Consider the following 16,252-nt stretch of genomic DNA (forward strand, 5'->3'; position numbering starts at 1 on the left):
AGCCAATAAAGTTTATCTCTGGTCACGATCGAGTCCATGGTCTAATAGTTTCGTCCATGAAAATATTTGAATTCTTGGGTACGTAGAGCTTGAGTTTCCAAAAGGTGGCTTCCCCATCTAAAGTTAGGCACGCGCGTATATCTGTTTTGATAGAAAAATAAGTCTGGCCACTTCTCTCCAACATCCACATCCTAACATCCTCTATTGCATTCCTTGCAATTGGCACATTCATTATATATATATTAGCGGGGACTCGTAGGATATACGGGATTTATTAAAAGAAAGCTAAATAATAGAAAGATTTATTTATTAAAATACCCCTTATAGTTTCATAGATTTACTAAAATCTACTCTATACTCAAAATTTTACTAAAACACCACTTATAATTTGCAATGAATTTAATCAATTTTCCATTAGATGACAATGGAAAATGACAACGTTGACCCTAATGTTCATTTAAATAAATTTAATCAAAAGAAAATAAAAATAAAAATATCATTTTTGCCTTTCATAAGACACGGATAACTACTCTATTGGTTATATTTGGTTAATTTTGTTTTCTGTACAAAAAAAAGTGTTAAGGGTAATTTTGGAATAAAAATCACCGGCCTAATGGCAAAACAAACACTCTTTAATGAAATATTGGTTAAGTAAATTAGTTGTAAAATACATTGTATTTTTTAATAAAATGAAAACTATAAGATATGTTTAAATAAATATGTAAAACTATAAGATGTGTTCTAATAAATGACCCTAATAGAATCACATAAGAGTATACAATTGTTTTATATTTTCAAATTTTTAAATAATAAATAATTATTCATATTTTATATACTACTTTAATAATTTTTTATAATACAAAAATAACAATAGTTAATTTCAATTAGGTTTATTCATCAAACTGATGAAACCGACCAATTCGACCAACTCGACCCGAATTGGTCGGTTTTCTAGTGTTTTAGGTAAGCTTTGGTTAAAAAATTTCTCAATTCGACCAAATTGGATCAATTTCACTTTGGCCATTATAAACCAACCAAAATTGAACAACCTAACCATGGATATATATTAATATTTTATATTTTAAATAATTTTTAATATGAAAAAGTGAGAAATTTCCCATATTTCTTAGTCTAAAATATTTTATATCATAAATTTCATTTTTAATAATTGCACTATAATTTTTAAGTTTAAATCTTTTGAACCGACTGACCAAACCAAAAAACGACCCAAACCGATACAACTTGAGTGGGTCGATTTTCACAAAAGGTCAATCGATTTTAATTGACCAACTCCCCAACCTGACAAGGTCAATTTGGTTGGCCAAATGCCTACGACCAAACCGAACCAACTCATGAACATTCATAATTTCAACAAAATTAATAGTCTCATCTTTAATAAATAACAATAGTTTAATATCTAATAATATCCAATAATTAATTTAATCAATAAATAATATAATATCAAATAATAGATTAATCTCTAATAAATATTAATCAATAAGTTAAACAAAAATACAAACATCCACATCCAAACATCCTGATCGATTGCATTCCTTGCAATTGGCACATTGAGCAATATCCCGTCGCATCTAGCTACTGAGGAGATCACTGCTAAACTCAGGCACCATTACTTGTGACCAAGCTGGCACAGTGATGGAATTTTTGGGTAGAGCTTGAGCCAGAAATTTCTCGTAACAACTTGCATATTGGGCTTTAAAGTGACTGGTTCCATTATAGTCTGGCCTAAGGCGTCTCACTCTCACTCAGTCTGACTAACATCGCCCCCACCCGTGACCCGGCCACCCAGCCATGAACCATGAGCCATGGACCAAACCCTCCCGGAAACATGAATCTGCTACGCGGCATACTGCATGTTCAACCTCTTGAATTGATTACTTGAATCCTGATCTCTTGACTTCTTGACGTAAATACATCGGACGGTTATAATCATCGGATCACGTCAAATAATTTCGAAAATTTGACGTCAAGATCAACATTACCTTAAGTGGGACCATCAGCGCCTGGGCCCAAGAGAAGCCCATAAGGCGACACCACTTGTCTTGAGTTTGACACAGAGACTCGATGGAGGATCTGTCTATAACATAACATCTGTGTAGTGTGAACGAGTGACATAGCAGATGGGCTTCGAGCCTTTAAACACGATCCTTGCTCTCTATTCATTCAGTCCGAGTTGTTTGATGCACGGAGGAACAGAAATCCAAGGAAGAAGAAAGAAAGGGTTTCTGTGAATTTATCCGGTTGAATGACAATTTCAACTGTATTAACGGAACCAATTACCGCTGCTGCATAGAAGAACAAGCAGAACTCAAAATTATAAAATCTTTTAATCCGAGAAAGCGAGGGCTGCTTGCTTATGCAAATGACGGATCCAAATCTGGAGTTGCAGGAAGCCGGCTGGGAGGAATTGAGAAAAGAGGCCAGAAAGATTGAGGGCGATCTTGACGTCAAGCTCTCTTCCTACGCCAAGCTCGGTGCAAGGTTTACCCAGGGAGGTCTGTCTTCTTTGATCTCTTTCCTTTCTGTTTCTCTCTGTCAGTGTTTCTGTGCATCGTATTTTAGATTCTCTTCAATAGTGAATTTCAACCACTGTTAATGAGCATTTTGAACATGTTTTATGTTAGTAGAGGGATTTGGAAATTGTAGGTTCCAAATGGGAAGATCCATTTTGTGCCCGCGTTGGGCACTTGAACGTAAACTCGTTTTCGTCTTTCAAATGTAATCTGACCGATTTCATATCTGACTATGCATTTTGGGTGAAAACTGCAAAATGGCTTACGAGTAACAGAGAGACCATCCATGTGAAGTTGAATTACTGGATATGTGCTAATGTATGTGGTTTACATGTATTTGCATTACATTGAAAGTTTAATTGGAACCCTCTTATTAGATTCCTCTTTGATGCAGTGGCAATGTGGAATAGTCCACTTGAAGCATCTACAAACTGCAAACCAATTCAATGAATTATGAAGTAAATTGTAATCTTTTTTTATAAGTAATGGAGAATTTATTAATATTAAAAGGTTAAATAAGAAGATACAGTAGAGGCTTCCCACATAGAGGTGTGAGATGCAGCCTCAAAACCAAGACAAATTACAATTGAGTCCAAAAAAGCTGATTCTTATGCACCTACTCAATCTTTGAACGGGTCAATCCCTTAAGTCCACCTACTCAATCTTCTTTAACCTTCTCATCTTCTTCCCTCCTACATTCACGCCACAAAGAAGCTTCAATGGCTGTCACCAGCCAAACAGAGTAAAATGCCCCATCCGTAAACATGTCAACCTTCCAGGGGATGTCTTCTGGCCTTACGTTGCTTAGACTGACAGCAACTGAGTGAGGTCTTTCACAAGGAAACCATCCAACTGAGCCTTGCACAGAGAAGCAATGGAACAAAAGCCTTCTAATTTCCAGAGATAAATTGATGAAACAATAGGCCCAAGATTCAAACAACAATTCTATCTTCCACTTGCAGAATTTTTGAGTTAGACAGGGGACTCCACCTAAACACAGTAATATTATCAGATTCCATTTGAAACATGCTGCATCAACCCCAACCTCTTACTTATCACTTCCAAGAGCGCCTTACACTTCTTGAAAGGGGTTAACATTATGGTGGATTTCAACTTTAAACCTCTTATCACACCATCTGCGATTCTCCTCCAGTCTCCCAGTGGTTCTTTGGTAACCACTACTAACTTCTTCTCCAAATCAACCTTGGCTGCATTGATAGTTATCCTATTATCACTTTAAACGTGTCCTACCATCAGTAGCTCTCCCATCTTCTCAAATTGCTGCTGCTGCTGCTCCTTTCCTGCAGATTCTTTGCTAGGCTTCTGAGTTTCCTTTGTTGATTCCACCCTTATTTCTTGCATATCTCCCATCCATAGCATGAAACCTTTCAAAGCACCTAAGATCTCCTTCCAACCAGTCGCCAGGTTTCCTTGTGGGAAACAAACTAGTTGATTTTCCCTTCCTCCAAAATATTCAATGATCACCATAAAGCTTCGCTTAGCATTCCTTCTTCTTTCTACCACATACTTCCTATCATCTTCCTCTGTTGATCCCTTACACTCCGTCTTCCAACTTGCTACGATTGCTTCCTCAACAAAATCCTTAAACCAGGTTATCACATCTTTCCCTACCAGGAATACCATAGCCATTTTTCATCTCTCTAATTTTCAATGCTCCCTTCCCTTTCTCCCTGAAGCTTTCCAAAAGAAAATGCTTTGCTGATCTTCAAGGCCTTCTCCACATGGGAATCTGCCTGAATTCACCTAATGATTCCATTTTTCCTTGTTCCTCTCGTCCACACTTTAAAAGAGTTGCAAAATTTCCCTTGGATTCGCAAAAGATTCATGAACTCTTAACATGCAAGTAGAGATTCTACAAGGTATTACTATGCCTTAATAAAAAAATGAAAAAAAGGAGAAAAAAGGAAAGGAAAGAAAAGAAATAAGTAGCTTTGTGTAGTCTATGGTTACAAGAGTTTAAAGTTTTCACCTTGTCATGGTTTATTAGGTTAGTGGCATTGCATTGGAGGAAGTTATTGTAATTTATGGATACTACTATTCTTTCACAATTCTAAGTTTTTTCATTCTTCTCTCATTGTGATCCAGTAAGATGATTGTACTAGTGTTTCACATTATACAGATACAGGATCACCTACTCTTGGGTCCAGCAGATCATGGAAGTCTATGGAAATGGAGATTCAGTCTTTGCTTGAAAAGCTACTAGATACAAATGATGCCATGAGCCGTTGTGCTGCATCTGCAGCACCTACTACTTCGGTAACACAGAAGCTAGCAAGGCACAGGGATATACTTCATGAGTTTTCTCAGGTTTTTTTCCTTTTTCTTTTTTTCTCTAATGGTTAGGGTAACTTGGCTATTTCTTCATTATCTATGCAAGCTTTTATTTTGTTGAAAATTGTTTTTTTCCTCCCTCTTTTTTTTTTCTTCCTGTATTTTGGGTACTTTGTTTTGGTTATGCATGATGCACTCTCAGTAGATAGCCATATTTTGTTGTTTTAATGCCATGCTTTCCTGAAATAATTACCAATAAGAATTTTCCTCACTTTAGGGGCCATTGCTTGCTCCAATAGTGGAACCCTTGGTTCACAAGCATGAGAATGGGTGGTCGATTCTGAGACAGCCACTTCATGCAAGAAAATGCTGAAGGTTAGGTCTGCATCCAGTCCACCCCTCCCAAGACCCTGGATAACTGGGACCAACGTTTTTTTTTTTTTTTTTTGATGAGTGATAACTGGGACCAACATTGGTAATGACACGTGAGTTTCCTCACTTTCTCTGCCTCTTTGACAAGCATGTTGTTTAGATCTTCACTATATTCTCCAACTTGACATCTTTATTACATGGTTATTTTGATACTTTTCTATAAGATACATGATTGCCTGACTATGAATTTACGCCTAAGTTTAAACCTATAAATTTTAATTTGAGATTGGGAGTTAATCAACTGATGGTGGCTCAGTTAGTAGGATCTCTGACTTGTTGTATCTGAGACCTGGGATCAAATCCCGCTGCCACCGGGGTTTGAGGGAGGGGGTTAAGGGGATGGAGGTGGGCTACCCACCATTATGTAGCTCCATCAAAAAGAAAATTGATTTGGGAGTTTACTGTGGTGAGTTTTTGGAAAAAAAGAAGCAGAGTTGGACACTTTAATGGTTTAACCTAATTAAGTATATTTTTTTATGGTGCATCATTAGTATCAGAACATTTTGTGGGGAGGGGAGAGTTTGTTGTTGCGTTGTCTACACTAGGGGTCAATTCTAGTCCATGTATTTTTGCATCAACGTTAGATGAGCTGAGAGCTGACAAGGCATTTATGGAGGGAGAGGGATTCCATGACATGTGATGTTTTGATGACAATATAGTAACAATTGACAAGACTGTAGGATTATGTAAAATTAAATCTATAACAAGATGCTTCAGAATCAAAAGGTTTTAAAGTGAACTCAGATAGAATATGTTTGGTGTATTGTAAATGAGGGTGAGGGTGCAATTAGAGTTGGTGGCCAAGAGATACCTCGAAGTGATGATTTCTGCCACTTCGTTTAGTAGTTCATAACAAATGAGAGATCAAAGAAGATATTTTTCACAGAATTGGAGTGGGTTGAATTAAGTGTTGAGGTGCACCGGGTGTTGTATGATCATTATCTCCTCAGAGGACCCTTATATGTTGCTTTCTTTGTGTGTTCTGTTATGTGATGCACCAAGTCCCTAAGAGCAGCCAGCCACTTATTTATCCATTACCCCTTCTCATCTTCTATTTGGGCTCAGATTGTGGGGTTAGTTGACCTATTTTGGTGTTTCCTCTCACTACTTTTCAGTCTTTGAAGCTGACAACTGAAGAAGCTCAGAGAACTTGGAAAAGTTGAATGGAAAACAAAAATAAGAATACTGATCATTGAATGGAATACAATATATTACACAAATAATTTTACTGTCTACTGTATATGTTTGAAAAGCTAATGTCAAGTATATAAAAAACATATCATGCTTATGGACAACATTTATTACATATTCTATCAACATTTTGGTTTGGCATGTTGTAGAGTGTCAATTGTCAGGTAAAATTATTGACTTTGACCAAAATATTATGATATTCAACCAACTTTTTGGAATTTTCTAACTTATTTTAAGATTTCTGTTGATGGCTCAAACTGAAATATGTCAGCTAACATTTCTGACATGTTTTGACATTTGAAAGTTGAAGCCATTATTTTGTTTTTAATTATTTTTTTGAAGTCGAAACCATTATTGCATTAGCCAAAACCTTAAATAACCAAGAAGAACTCTAACTGATTTGCAATATGAATATAACATTGAGATATTCCCTTCTGCCCCAGTGTAATCAGCATATCCAGTGGGTGGGTTCACCGAAAGCCCAGAGATGCTACTACTGTTGATGTTAAGAAATACTTCTTTGGTTCTAGTTTCTAGCTGGACCTGGATTGCATCTTGAGCTGCAATGATACGACAGTTTAACCTTCTCACTGGAGGCAAGAGATGGGGCTCCTACTCTAATTTGTAGGGGCACTCAAGTGCTGATTCTGACTCTAAATAACTAAATCCACTTGACTCCTACGATATCTAGAAGTAGAAAATAACTTAAAGAAAAGAAAAGGTGGCCTAAGGGCTTCTTTTCCTTCCTAGTCTTTTCTGTGTTTGCATAAGTGATCAGTTTCTACTCAGGGCCAATAGGCAAGAAAACTCTATGAGAGCAGAATTGATAGCACTCCTACATAAGGTTGGGCAGAATAGCAGATAATTATTTATCTCAACACTGATAAAAAAAGGGGACTTGAAAGTAGTAGTGGGCTAGATTGAAAATAACAACATGGGAAATTGGCACTATCAAAGCATCATGAGAAAGACCAAGGAACCGATAAGACACTTTAACATCACATATTCATGGGTGCACAACTCAAAAAATGGATTTTCTGACTATTTGGCTAAAGAGAGATTCAATAGGGATCTGCTTTTCTGGAGAGCTACTTGATGATGTACAAGTAGGTAAAGGGCTCACAACTAATTTGTAAGTTGTAAACAGCAATACCACAAAGAATTGGTGGCAGTGGTCACCTCAAGGAGCTGCTTGCAGTTTATATATATTATTTTTTCTCCATAAGCAATGAAATCTTAAGTTATCGATAAAAAATTAATCCAGTGTTTCCCTAAGAGGCAGCACTGAAAGATAAATATAGTATTCTATTGCCAAAAGGAAGGGGGAAACACCAATGGTTACAAGAGCAGCCCCCATGAGAAGGGGAGGATGATAATATATGTTTTCAGTTATTCACATTTTTACATAAATATAACAAAAAATAGTAAGCAATCTTATTTATCAAAAGTAGGCAATGGATCATTTGATGTACAATTACATACATGTTATTGTAAAACCAGTGTCTTCTTGAATCAATTTCCTTTATCAGTGGGCAACAGAGCCACACAAATAACTTGAGATTATTTTTATTTCAATACAGGAGATGGAGAAAACAAATTCCAAGTTTTTCCACATTCTCATCTATCTCCCAAGACATAGTTGTGGAAAATCCAGCATAGCTCTAGAAGTTGGTAGAGATATATATTTTGTCTTTTTTCCTTTTTATCACATTTGATGCATGGGATTCACAGTTTTGTTTACTACAATTCATCAAGGTTTTGATGGTGAACCTAAGGTAAGCAGGACCATTTTAGATTTCTACAAGTTACTCACCAATCATGATGTAGTTTATCCACAACTTGTTTAAGAGGGGTAGGAGGTGGTAGGGTCTAGTGTACTTTGAAAGCCTGAAGGATTAAGTTAGTGATTCCTTTTTTGTCTAAGTTTTTGTTGTTGTTGAGAAATATAACGGTTGGCTCTGGGATGTGATTCCAAAATGTTCTTCCCACTTCATTGCATCTTCTAATATGATGAATCTTCCTTTTCTAGTTATTCATTATTTAGTTATGCTAGGCTAGCAAAGCTAGGCTTAGTTAGTTGCACATGATGGGGAAGGTTTGATCATGTTCTTAGGTGTGTGCTTAGTACATGATACCATATTACCCTTTCACTTATATCACTTAAGTGAGGGTATTCTCATACTTATTCATTTTTTATAGATATTCTCATACTTATTCATTGTTAGTATATATTTTTATCCTCTTGCATTACCTGATAACAATGTACCCATTTCATAGATTATTCCAGAGAAGAAAGATCACGAGAAAGGAACTACTCATTCTGTTAGTAGCAAGGGAAAAGTGGTCAAGGCAAAGGTAAGGAAAGTGATGTTACCAAAGGTGGCCCTGTGGTGGTAGGTAGTGAGAAGAGAAAGGGGAGGTCTCCTTCACCTGAGAAAGAGAAGGGTTCTATTTGCTACTGTAGCATTTGGATGTAAGAAGAAGGCATCAAAGAAAAGTGAATGGTAAAGGGGGATGAAGTAGTAATAATAATAACAAATGCCTAGAGAAGCAATCCAAAATTTTGACAATTTGAGGAAGATGCCTTATTCAAGGTGGATGAAGTAGTAATAATAATAACAAATGCCTAATGTAAGAGGGTGTGAATATAAGATAGGGAATGAATATTATGAGGACACCCTGACTTGTGTGATATAAAAAAAGGGGTATCACATGCCAAGCACGTGTGTAAGAACATGAAGTTAATTGCCACCAAATACTTCACAGAATTGTTCCAGGAAATTTGGACTAGAAGACCTTTTCCAACAGATCTTGAGTTTAGGAAGATTTCTGATTCTCAACAAAGAGAGTTGGAAACCCCTTTTACTGAGGCTGAAATATGGTATATGATCAAGAATGGAAGTAGATAAATCTCCAGGGCCGGATGGTCTTACAAGTCTTTTCTATAAGAAGTGCTGGGAGGTGGTGAAAGAGGATTTAATGAAAGTATTTCAAGACTTCCATCAAAGTGCAGCTCTAGAAAGAAGTCTAAATTCCACTTTCATCTCCTTAATTTCTAAAGTGGAAGGGGCAACTAACATTAAAGATTTTAGGCCCATCAGTTTGTTAAACAGTTTCTATAAAATTCTGGCAAAGGTTCTAGCAGAAAGATTGAAAACAGTGCTGAATTCTGTGATTGCAAAGAATCAATTTGCATTCGTGCCGGGAAGGCAGATGTTAGACAGTGTCCTGGTGGCAAATGAATTGATAGACTCAAGGAGAAGGGAGGGTAAAACAGGGCTGATTTGTAAGCTGGATGCCTGGATCTTGAAAAGGCCTACGACCATGTTAACTGGAAATGTTTGGATTTAGTTTTGTAGAAGATGAATTTTGGTCAGAAATGGAGGAACTGGATCAAAGTTTGTGTTTCTTCCCTCAAATTTGCAGTTCTAGTTAATAGTGAATCGGTTGACTTATTTAAAAGTTCTAGAGGCCTCAGACAAGGCGACCCCCTTTCCCTCTCTACTGTTCATTTGTATAATAGAGATATTGTCCCTTTTTGTTCACCGAGTTAGTGAAGAAGGCTTGTGGAAGGGGTTAGAAGAAAAACAGTCTTTTGAGAACAAAGGACTGTTTAGAACAGATGTAGAAATCAAAATAAAATAACAGAAATCATTCTTCTAAGGAAGAGAAGATGAAGAAGAAGATGGTGGCAATAAGGGTTCAGAGTAAGAGAGTTTCGAACCTTAATCTTTACTCTTACCCCCTAACGCAATTTTATTAAGTTAAACTTTGATAATTTACAAAGAGGCCCTTAGTTGGGCAAGAAATTAAAAGAACATAACACAGAAAGAATAGGCCTAGAATAAGGTCCATTACAACAAAAAATATAAAAGATAAAAAAGGATAACAGCCTATGGGCCATTCGGCCCATCTTCTCTACACTCCCCTTCAAGTTGAGCATAGATGTCAATCATGCCAATCTTGCCAGTATCATGCTAAACTTTGCTAACTGTCCTTCAGAGGTGATGAAAGGTAGACAAACTTCACCAGAAGCCACTCTCTCTCGAATGAAGTGTCTGTCAACTTCAATATGCTTAGTTTTGTCATGTTGTACTGGGTTGTGAGCAATGTTGATGGCGGCCTGATTATCACAGTATAACATCATTGGCTTATCATGCTCAATCCCCAGCTCCTCCATCAATGATTTTAACCACAATAGTTCAAAAACTTCATGTGCCATGGCTCTGTATTCTGCTTCTACTGATCGAACAACAACATATTGTTTCTTGCTTCTCCAAGAGACAATATTACCTGCCACCAAGTTGCAGTACCTAGAAATAGATATTCTGTCATCAATGTTTCCAGCCCAGTCAACATTTGTATAGGCTTCAAGTTTCATATGGCCATGCTTGGCAAACAGAATTCCCTTTCCAGGGGAGCCCTTCAAATAACACAGAACTCGCTCTGCTGCTGCCATATGAGTATCCTAGGGAGCATGCATGAATTGGCTAATGCAACTGACAGCATATGCAATGTCTGGCCGAGTCATGCATAGGTAGAGAAGTTTTCCAAGAAGTCTCTGGAAGACTCCTTTGTCTTCTAACAATATTCCATCTGAAGCAGAGAGTTTATGGCTCATATCAATAGGAGTAGCAACTGGTCTAGCACCCATCTTCCCTGTTTTAGAGAGCAAATCAAGAACATACATCCTCTGAGAGATAAGAATCCCATCATTGGATCTAGCAACTTCTATGCCAAGGAAGTATATCAATTCCCCCATATCTTTGATTTCAAACTTTGTATGAAGAAAAGATTTGAGATCATTAATTCCTGAAACATCATTACCAGTCACAACAATATCATCAACATAAACAATTAGCTTAACTGCCAGGAATCCTCTCCTCTTCACAAAGAGAGTATGATCAGACTGTGTCTGTACATAGCCAAAGTTGACAAGGGCAGCCCTAAACCTCTAAAACCATGCTCTAGGGGACTGTTTTAGTCCATAAAGAGATCTCTTCAGCTTGCATACCTTTCCTTTCATATTTGTTTCATACATCCCTGGAGGAAGAGACATATAAACCTCCTCATGTAATTCTCCATTCAGAAATGCATTCTTTACATCTAGTTGATAAAGTGGTCAGTCGTTGTAAGCAACCAAAGATAGAAGAACTCTCACAGAAGTCATCTTGGCAACAGGGGCAAAGGTTTCCAGATAATCAATCCCATATGTTTGTGTATAACCTTTTGCAACCAGGCTAGCCTTGTACCTCTCAATGGTGCCATCAACATGATATTTGATAGTAAAGACCCACTTACAGCCAACTGGATCCTTCCTTTCAGGCAAATCAACCACTTCCCAAGTGTCATTCTTGTGCAGGGCATCAATTTCGGATCTCATAGCATCCCTCTATTCTGGAATATTAAGAGCTTCTGACACAGACTTGGGAATTGGGTTAGAGGCAACAGAAGAAAGATAGGCAAAATATGAAGGAGAAAGCAAACCATAAGAAAGGTGTTTGGAAATGCAATGTGCAGTACACTTCCTTTTTCCTTTCCTAATAGCAATGGGTGTATCAAGGTCTTGGAAGGATGGCTCCAAAGGGGTTGAAACAGTATCTGCTGTCTCATCTGTAACTAGAAGTGCATGAGGCTCATGTGTTGTAGGGGAAACAACCTGCTCATTTCTGGATCTTTGCCTTTGATACATCTTGGGATTAAAAAGAGGACGAGGAGGTAAAGGGGGAGGAACACTGGGATAGGAAGAGTGGAATGATTGATCATCCCTTGATTCATTTGAAAGAGGAAGAGACTCAATAAAAGACTCAACTGGGACAGGAAGAGGAAGAGCAAAGACCTGTGACAAATCCTCCCCCTTTGGACAATGTCCCTCCATAAAGGAACCATAAAAGGAAGAAAGCTCATCAAAGGTGACATCCATTGTGACATATCGAGTACCAGTCTTTGGATCAAAGCAACAATAACCCTTTTGTGTGGGGGAATAACCAAGGAAGATACACTCGTGGGCTTTTGGCTCAAATTTATGTCTTTGGACACTAGGGATATGTACATAATAGGTGCAGCCAAAGACACGAAGAGGAATAGAAAAAAGCTCATTGTCTGAATGAAGGAGACTTAAACCCCAAAACCCTGGATGGCATACGGTTTATAAGGTAGGTAGCAGTGAGAACAACATCACCCCAAAACTTTGCAGGAACATGTGAGGAAAACAGGATACTTCTTGCAACTTCAACAATATGTCTATTTTTTCTTTCAGCAACTCCATTCTGTTCTGGGGTCCTAACACAGGAGCTTTGATGAATAACCCCTAAGTCAGTGAGATAGCAGGACAAGTTCTTCTCAAAATATTTTTTTGTATTGTCAGATCTGAAAATTTTAATCTTGGTATCAAACTGGGTTAGGACAAATTCATGGAATTGCCTCACAAGTCTGGGAACTTCATCACAGGATTTCATCAAGAATATCCAAGTAAATCGAGAGAAGTCATCAATGAACAAGATAAAATAGTTGTAGCAACCCATAGAGGGTAAGTGGTAAGGCCCCCACACATCAGAGTGCACAATATTAAAAGGAGAAGAAGATCTTTTACTACTCAAGGGATAATTGTTTCTACAATGCTTTGACAGCTCACAAGACTCACAATGAATACTGGACAAACTAATTCCCTTAAACAGTTCAGGGAATAAATGACTCAATGCAGAAAAAGAAAGATATAGACCCAAAAGTAGCTTTTCCAGGTTGATCAGGGCACTGTCTCGGAGTATCAAGCATGTATATTCCATTCGCCTCACGGCCACTCCCAATCACCTTCTGAGACTCTAGATCCTGAAAAGCACAGTAGGAAGGGAAGAAGGTTATGCAACAATTTAATGACTTAGTTAGACTACTTACAAATAACAAGTTGTATTTAGTCTAGGTACATGAAGAGCAGAAGGAAGGATCAAGGAATCTGTAGCCTTGATGGTTCCCTTGCCGGAGATAGAGGCAAGAGAACCATTGACAATGGTGATTTTGTCACGTCTAGGAAGTAAATCATATGAAACAAACAATGTAGAAAAGTTGGTTATATGATCAGAAGCACCTGAATCAATAATCCAAGGGATCCTACGATTACCTGAAATGGTTGCATTATTGGCAGAAGCCCGTATACCTAAATGAGCAAATGCAGAAGAGGTTGAATTTTTTGAAGGGTTGGAAGAATAAGTCACACCCTCTAGGTGATTGATCATCCTCCCAAATTTCTCATATTCTGCTTCATGGCTGCTAACTGTGCACTAGCTGTCATCTCTTTAGTTTGGTACTTGTCACTATCTGGACCAGCAGCAACATTAGCACTCCCTGCCCTTTTATTATCATGCTTCTTCTGGAACTGAAGAGGAAGAAGCTCAGGATGTAATTTCCAGCACTTGTCTTTAGTGTGTTTTGGCCTTTTACAATACTCACAGACAACCTCTTTCTTCCCTGAGCCACTTGGAGTCCCTGCAACCCCTTTGGGTTTCACTCCCATATTAGCAAAGTGATCATTCAGACCAACCTCTTGGACCTGGACAATCCTTCTGCTCTCTTCACTACTTACCAAGGCATATGCTTGTGATAGTGAGACACTATCCTTGGATAAAATATTTTGTTTTGTAATATCATACTCTGGGTTTAGTCCAGTTAAGAACTCAAACACCCTGTTTCTCTCAACTAGCTTTCTGTAGGTCTCTGCATCATTAGTGGTGTCCCAGGTTACAACTTCTATCAAATCTATTTCTTGCCACAAAGACTTCAGTGTTGAGAAGTATACAACTAAAGGTTTCTCCCCCTGTCTTAAATTCTTCACATCGCTTCTCAACTTGTAAGCTCTAGCCACATTTAATTTTTGGGATTAGGTTTCAGTAACACTATCTCATATTTCCTTTGCTGAATTCATCCACAAATAGTGCTGACTAATCTGTGGCTGCATTGAGTTCACAAGCCACCCAATAACAATATAATTTTCTTGCATCCACTTCTCATAAGATGGATCATCTTCTGAGGGAGCCTTTTTACTCCCAGAGATAAAACCCCACTTTCCTCTACTACAGGTATGAATCTTTACCGATTGTGACCATGCCAGATAATTAGTTCCATCCAGCTTGACTGTGGTCACAGTCAGTAAAGAATCAATAGAGGCTCCCGGAACTTGCTCAGATTCAGCAACATTCTTGTTTTCAATCTCTGAGGAGTTCATCTCTTTAAACACTTCAAAAAGATTTCAACCAACTTCAAAAAGACACTGAATGAAGATGGAACAAGGACTGTGTTAAGCCTACCTCTATGCAGCAGTACCACAAATCTAAGGCACACCCAGAAGCTGGGAGAAACAGAAAAAAAGGAGCCGCACCTTGTAGACTACACGAAACACCAACCAACTTGGTTCGCTCTTCAAGAAAGAAAATCAGAAAGCCTCCAAACACTGAGCACCCAGTCCAAACACCCTACGGAGCCCACAAACAATTTTCTCCAGAAAATTAGGGTTTTGGGTAGTACACTTGAATCAGCCAAGGAGGCGACACAGTCAGTCCCCTTTCTCTCCAGAAACCACTAACAACTGGACAGAACAGTCTCTTTAACAGTCCGTACGATTCAGTTCTCCATACACACTGTGTATGGGAAAAAAGGGGTGAAAAAGGAAAAGAGAACCTGCTCTGATACCAAAAAGAAAAAGTCTTTTGAGAACAAATGACTGTTTAGAACAGATGCAGAAATCAAAATAAAATAACAGAAATCATTCTTCTAAGGAAGAGAAGATGAAGAAGAAGATGGTGGCAATAAGGGTTCAGAGTAAGAGAGTTTCGAACCTTAATCTCTACTTTTACCCCCTAACACAATTTTATTAAGTTAAACTTTGATAATTTACAAAGAGGCCCTTAGTTGGGCAAGAAATTAAAAGAACATAACATAGAAAGAATAGGCACAGAATAAGGCCCATTACAGCAAAGAACATAAAAGATAAAAAAGGATAACAGCCTATGGGCCATTCGGCCCATCTTCTCTATAGGGTTTGAATCAGTACTAGGAGGAGAAAAGGTCCAGTTGCTTTAGTTTGCAGACGACACATTGTGTTTTATTGATGCAAAGCTAGATCAACTAGAGGTCATGCTTGGGGTGTTGAGTTGGTTTGAAGTGGTTACAGGTTTGAAGGTTAACTGGGCCAAGAGTAGAGTAATTCCAGTGGGGAAGATTGAGAATCTTGAAGTTCTAGCAGAAGCTCTTGCTTGTCAGATTGGGTATCTTCCAACAATGTATCTAGGGCTTCTCTTAGGGGCTAAGTGCTCTTCCTCTCTAATTTGGGATCCGGTGGTGGAAAGATTGGAAAGGAAATTGGCATCTTGGAAAGCTAAATATCTCTTTGGGGGGTAGAATCACTCTACTAAAGAGTTCTCTGTCTAACCTCCCCTCCTAGTTCCTCTCTCTCTTCCCAATACCTACCAAAGTGGCAAATAAATTAGAAAGGCTCCAAAGGGATTTCCTTTGGAAGGGTTGGGAGGAGGAAATGAAAATACACTTAGTCAGTTGGAATCAGGTGTGTACTCCAAAAGAAAGAGGTGGCTTAGGGGTGAGAAGTCTGAAAACTTTTAACAGAGCGTTAATGGGAAAATGGATCTGGAGATTTTCTAGAGAAAGAACTAGTTGGTGGAGGTCTTTAATTGCAGCTAAGTATGAAACAGATGGAGGAAACTGGTTAACCACCTTGAACTTTCCTTCCTTGGGTTGCTCTCTTTGGAAGAAAATTATGGAAATCTACCCTCTGATCCAAAGTGGTTTGTCCCCTAAGT

The 16,252-nt window shown here is 38.1% G+C and overlaps 1 protein-coding gene across 1 annotated transcript in view; it reads left to right on the forward strand.

Annotated features, from left to right (window-relative positions):
* Positions 1-2,068: 2,068 nt before the first annotated feature.
* LOC148848160 (Golgi SNAP receptor complex member 1-2-like) overlaps positions 2,069-16,252 on the forward strand; it is a 34,595-nt gene continuing 20,411 nt past the window's right edge. The window contains exons 1-2 of the mRNA XM_088949176.1: positions 2,069-2,513; positions 4,672-4,859. Of these exons, the coding sequence (XP_088805302.1) occupies positions 2,375-2,513; positions 4,672-4,859 (327 nt within the window). The 5' untranslated portion in view covers positions 2,069-2,374. The remainder of the gene's footprint in view (positions 2,514-4,671; positions 4,860-16,252) is intronic.

Source organism: Nelumbo lutea, chromosome 6 (genome assembly GCF_056320005.1).
Source record: "Nelumbo lutea isolate HS-2025 chromosome 6, American lotus-T2T, whole genome shotgun sequence".
Classification (NCBI taxonomy): domain Eukaryota; kingdom Viridiplantae; phylum Streptophyta; class Magnoliopsida; order Proteales; family Nelumbonaceae; genus Nelumbo; species Nelumbo lutea.